The 6,000-nt window shown below is 45.5% G+C and overlaps 1 protein-coding gene across 1 annotated transcript in view; it reads left to right on the forward strand.

Annotated features, from left to right (window-relative positions):
• The window catches only part of adgrv1 (adhesion G protein-coupled receptor V1), an 81,042-nt gene that overhangs the window by 51,987 nt on the left and 23,055 nt on the right, over positions 1-6,000 (forward strand). The window contains exon 88 of the mRNA XM_076165156.1: positions 4,202-4,318. Within this exon, the coding sequence (XP_076021271.1) occupies positions 4,202-4,318 (117 nt within the window). The remainder of the gene's footprint in view (positions 1-4,201; positions 4,319-6,000) is intronic.

The raw sequence follows: 6,000 nt of genomic DNA on the forward strand, positions 1-6,000 counted from the left end.
GCTCTGTTGACGAGACTATTAAGTGTGTTGGGGGTGAGGCAGGAAAGGCGATCTTGTATTTCTCTTTTGCTGTCTTTCTCTCCCTTTATCTCTGTCTGAACAAAGGCAGTGGAGGAAACACCCAGAGTGCAGGCTGAGGCTGGAACCAGCTAGATCAGACCGGTAGCTGTTAAAGTGAAAGGGGGAGGTGATGGAGCGGGGAGAAGGAGGCGGAGGAGGAGACAGGGGGAGGGAAAGATGAGAAGAAGGGTGGAGCAGAGGATAAAGAGGGAGCTGCTGGTGAGGGGGGTAGAAGAAGAAGAAAAAAGAAGGAGAGGAGGAGGACAGGATGAGGAGGGGAAGGTTGAGGTTAAGTGTTTTGAACATGATGCTAGATGGAGACTCTGGCTCAGGCCCCATCCCCTCAGTGATGTAATGCACCAGGCAGATGCTATTTTTAGCCCCGCTGGAACACTTTAACTACCTCAGTGTCAGCACACAGGCTGATCGAACGGCGCCGCGCGACTCGCAGGGAGGACGAGAGCTGCAGCCGTCAACAGCACAGAGTAGCTGCACCATCATAATATTACTATAGCATTTGATGTTGCAGACTCTCTGTGATCTCAACAACATGTTATTTGACGCATCTGTTATATTTAGTTAGATGTTGATTGGTCATTTTCTGCCTCTGATTATTTCTGTCATGGTGAAACGTCATGGAAAAACTGTTGCCCATCGCAACATCCTTCAACATTTCTCACGGTTGCGAAATGTTAACACTTGTTGTCACTTCAAGACCTTCTGATTATATCAGATAAAAAGTAAAATCTTGTGGAACTCAGCTGCGATATCATCAACACCCTAACTCACAGAGCAAAGGGAAGAACTGAAGACAAGACAACAGGAATCAAGCAAGAGAGGAAGAGATTTAAACTCTCTCTCTCTCTCTCTCTCTCTCTCTCTCTTTCTGTCTGGCCATTACCTGCTTTTGTGTGTGTATGTTTGTGTGCTTTATTAGTTCCTGTTTTACCAGGCAGGGATTGCACACTACCTGCACACACACCCTCACGTCTCTGGCCAGACTTATATTTTGAGTCCTGCAGCACCTCCCAGTCTTTGCGTCTCTAAATAAGTCCACAGCCTGAGGGACTAGACAGGTCGACTCCCAGCCTCTTAAACAAAAAAAACTGCCAAGCGTAAGTTAGAGCTGTGATAAAATCTTCAGTCCTGTCACCCCACCATTGAACCCTCGGACCAATCAGTGACAGCAGCTTCAGTACAGCCCTGACCTCCATACCTCCTTAACCACCCCCTCTAACGCTAGATCTCTAACCTGTTATCAGACGTGTGGAGAACAAAGACACAGCCGTAACCCTCCCAGCCCTGTGTGCACGTCTGCATGAACCTGTGCAGAACCTGACTCGCCTAACCAGGATTTGTATCTGCGGCTCAAATGATAGCGTGACATCAGTCTCTAGTACGAGTCACAAGCCAACAGGTGTAAGACAGAACAGCCTGTACCACGAAAAGCTTCTGACTGATTATGTAGCAGAAATCTGAAATTAGAAAAACACGACTTGACTCCCTTTGTTCCCCTTCTCCCGCAGACATAAGAGCGGAAGCCAAAACACACAAATGTAGTAAGTCCTGACGTGAAGCGCCCCCTGGAGGCAGGTAGAGACTGCAGCGTCTGCTCAGCTCCCTCTTACCTCTGCCACACCCTTCTGTACAAATGTCATATCACAATAGGGGCCGTCTTCATTGTTGCAGTTGGAGGAACAGTTTTGTTAACCTTTGTACTGTATGTGTGAGTTACTGCCTCTGTAGATTTGTGCTGATGAGTTTCCGTATGTAAATATATGGTAAAGTTCTGCAGCCTTGATGTTTTCCAGATATCCCCTCCGGAACGCAAATCCAGAGAACAAATGTTTCCCTTGTGAATTGTCTCTCATGATGGTCTCTTTTTAGACTGATAAAACTTGCCTGGTGTGTGTGTGTGTGTGTGTGTGTGTGTGTGTGTGTGTGTGTGTGTCTGTACTATCTATGTACAGTTCCATGCATTTTATTGCCATATTATATGTGGTGTGATACATTATCCAGATGCTGCTAAGAGCCAACAACAGTGTGTTGTGTAATACGCCTCATAAAAAAATCTGGTTCCTGTGTGTGTGTGTGTGTGTGTGTGTGTGTGTGTGTGTGTGTGTGTGTGTGTGGTGTGTTTGACTACCTGTTACAGGGGCCTTTTCAAAGAAAGATGTCAACCAGCAACTCACTCTTATCAAATATGGCCTTTCTGTATTCCTCCTTTTGGCGGGTCAGCCCGTGTTATGTCATCCTTTCACCCCATGTCTGCAGTTCAAGTTTCCCCCCGCATATTGTCGGCTTTGATGTCACAAATAATAATAATGGTGCTTGTGTTGTATTTTGCATTTCTCTGGCCTGTTGTTGTCACGCTGTGCCCTTGGACAAATTATACCAACCGATGCCAAAAGTACACAGCCATGCCCTGTAATATCCCTTCCCATAAACCACCTGAACAGCCTCGGCGCTCTGGCCCTATGCCCCCGCTCAGGCATGAGTTTCCTTCCTGTGCCTTCCCTCCCACTCACACCCTGCAGAGCTTTGGAGCATGAACGGGAAACGGAATTACTGGCATGTTTATTCAACAAACAGGCCCCCACTTTTCCCCCTTAACTGGAGATGCAGACATGGTTAGGAAGCAGCGGAAAATCCAGGAATGGTCAGTCAGGGATTTCCCGCTTTGGTTTCCCGAGAAGTGTGGAAAAGAGACGCAATGGGACGTAGTTCTGAATAAAGAGAGGAAGAAATATACATGTATACTGTATTTATATCTGAGTGAGAAATGCTGTGTTAATGGTGTCATCCAATGGCAACGTCACTCAACATGCAAATAGAAGCTGTGTGTGCGTGTGAAGACACAGCAAGACTCAATCTGTTTGCCTGGTTACTATAGCGCCCGTATCGGGAAGCAAACTAAGCTCAACTATATGATGGTATTGACAGTACAGGTTGTGTTATGGCTACTAAAAGCTCACCGAGCCACACCTGGCTCTCGCAATGATCACATAGAATTTGAGATCAATAGAAAATGAATTAACTGTAAAATTAGTGTTTCGGTCCGTTCTGAATTCAATTGAGCTAAACTGCTGTGTGCGGCAGAAATGACAAAGTTACAGTGAGACATGATGGTTCCACAGGATCCCGCCTGTCCCTTGCCACCTCTTTACTCCCCTGCATCTCCCTATCAGATGCTCATTATATTTCTGTCTCATCGCTCTGTTTCTCATTATCGTCCCTCCTTCATCCCTCAGTTTCTCGCGCACCGGCAGAGGGCCGGCAGGCGACAGATTATGTAACAATCTGCTGGCTGTGTCAGCACTGCTCTCTTTCTGTCTGTCTGTCTGTCTGTCTGTCTGTCTGTCTCGCTGTCTGTCTGTCTTTCTGTCTGTCTGTCTGGTTGTCTGGTTGTCTGTGCCAGAGGTTTATGAAGCTCTTTGATGGACACTGGAGTATTTTCAGCTGTTCCTGTGAGCTCTCCACTCGCCGCTGTTACAAATCGAATTGGGACCCCCTGATGCATTCGATCCTACGCATTGTGATTCTGCTTTTGTCTGTTATTCAGTTATTTGGTAAAGTGCAACGCCCACACATCTGTACAAACCTCTCTCACTCTCTCTTTATGTATATACTGTGTATATAAATACAAATATATATTTGTGTGCTGATGAGGTATTTCTTTTTTAAACGCTTACCTGAGTGGAGATCTAACAGGTCTGCAGAATAGGATGTCTCTATTTTGTTTTAGGATTGGTATCTTCATTGGGCTGTCCTTGGCCTTTACGAAACTATCTGAGCTATAAAATAAGTAATAAATCATCTACACAGTCTGTCCTGCTGATACTGTGAGGAACACTGCAGCCATGTTTGTGTGTGTGTGTGTGTGTGTGTGTGTGTGTGTGTGTGTGTGTGTGTGTGTGTGTGTGTGTGTGTGTGTGTGTGTGTTTGGGTGTGCCGACCTGTCACACTAAATGTCACCCTTGTCTCGAAACCCGTCTCACTGTTCTAAGTTTCTTTGGGGAAAATGATGATTTGCACAATAAGCAATGAAAATGAGCTGGGATTTCTGTATCAGATTTCATAGTCTCATGTCTCATTTCATGTCTGTAGTCTAAATGTGTCTTTTTCTCTCTTTTTCATACAGATCTGTTTTCTGGTGTCAGTTTTCCGTGGCCCAGTGTTTTCAGAGGACAGTTGTGCCGCTCTGGCGCTCTTCGCTCATTTCTTCTACCTCAGCCAGTTCTCCTGGATGCTCATACAGGTAATATATGCTCACACACTAACCACAGACTGCACCTTGAGCTCCATTTAGCTGTAAAACTACAAATTGTGAACCTGTGTTTTCGCATCTTCTGTAAGTTATATGCTTATTTCCGCTTAATAGCCGTGTTTGTTGAAGATATGAGCTTTTCAAATCAAATACTTTCTAATGAAGCGCACCTTGAAGGCCAATAATCTCTGCTGCTGCTTTTCCCCATCACTGCGCACCAACAGGGTTCTTATTCTCCCTTTTGTTCCTAACATAAAGTGTGTGCATGTGTGTGTATGTGTGTGTGTGTGTTCTTATGTAATAAGTGTTGAGACTTTGGTCCGAGGACACACAGGCTTAGGCAGGTTTTCATTAGAGGGTGAGATGAAAGTACTGCGCTCTGTGACGTGACCTTTGACCCTGGCCTGGTACCTCTTAGCAACCCCTCCACCCTATTCCAACCCCCATTCTCCTTTCTTCTTCTGGTGGTCCTTTTGTGACATAACTGTTGAGAAAGAGCCCGGCATGGGGGATTTTTTACAGCTTGCAGCTTAGCCGACATGCACACAGTCACGTCAGGCAGACCGCTGCAGACCACTGGCTGCCCGACAACACAAACACAACACACATCTTATTTATGTCTCTATGTCATCTCCTCATTTCTGCTAGAATACTTTAAGAATCAGTGATTCATTGCCGTCTATCTAAAAATATCAGATGAAAGTGAAAGCGTGCGTAGCAAATGAAGTCTGAGCCGCTCTTAATCCCTCGGAGGGAGTCGAGATGACTTGTGACTTTGCTGAGGGATCACAGGAATGTGGTGAACGTGGGCTCCAGCACACCATCTGCCCCGGGGGGATAGACCTTTTACCCCAGATGACCCCTACCCCCCCACCTGTGATGAGGCCTGTTTGCTGTCTTCTTCTTCCTGCCCTGTAGCTATGTAGTTTTTGCTTTAGATTAGAAGTAAGCACCTCTGTGTTTGTGCTTGTTGTCTACTAAGAACCTGCTAAGTACACAGCAAATATCACCAAAAATTGCTCCCATTGTTTGTGACCTAGTTTGGACATAATATCCCAGAAAATAATCCATAGAATCACCGTAAGAGGGTTATCCTTTGATATTACGCAACATGCATGAAGCAGACACGCAGACAAGGATCTTAACTCAGCGTCAATTTCCCAGTTTGGAATCAATAAAGAATATCTATGTAGCTATGTATCTATCAATCTATTAAGCCTGGACTGAGATGTTGGACCATGCCAACTCCACCATGCACTTATGACCTGTGATGGTTTGTACCGTACCAGACCAGAGAGACCTACATTTATAACTGCACATAACCATTGTTTATATAGGGGGTATAATCTCTCCTGGCACCTTACATATTTAGTGGATTCATTTCAGATTAAGCTAATAGAGAGTGACAGTTATGCAGGGGCCAAGCTGCGTAGCAGAGGGAACGTTTTCCAGACGACCTGCCAGGCGTGTAAAAGGGATGAAGGCTCAGTCCAAAAGCTTTCATGTGGCTGAAGAAGTGTTGGAATCTAAAGAAATGTGTCTGTGACGTTCACACACTCATCTGGTGGAGGAAAAGTAAACCATGATTCACCCCCGGGATGGAATCCAAGACGAGAAACAGCTTTGCCAAGTTTTGTCGATGACACGATATAACGCATATTCGCTCACACACA

The sequence above is a fragment of the Genypterus blacodes genome, unplaced genomic scaffold (genome assembly GCF_046128005.1).
Source record: "Genypterus blacodes isolate CSIRO-AG114 ecotype Tasmania unplaced genomic scaffold, CSIRO-AGI_Gbla_v1 ptg000141l_1, whole genome shotgun sequence".
Classification (NCBI taxonomy): domain Eukaryota; kingdom Metazoa; phylum Chordata; class Actinopteri; order Ophidiiformes; family Ophidiidae; genus Genypterus; species Genypterus blacodes.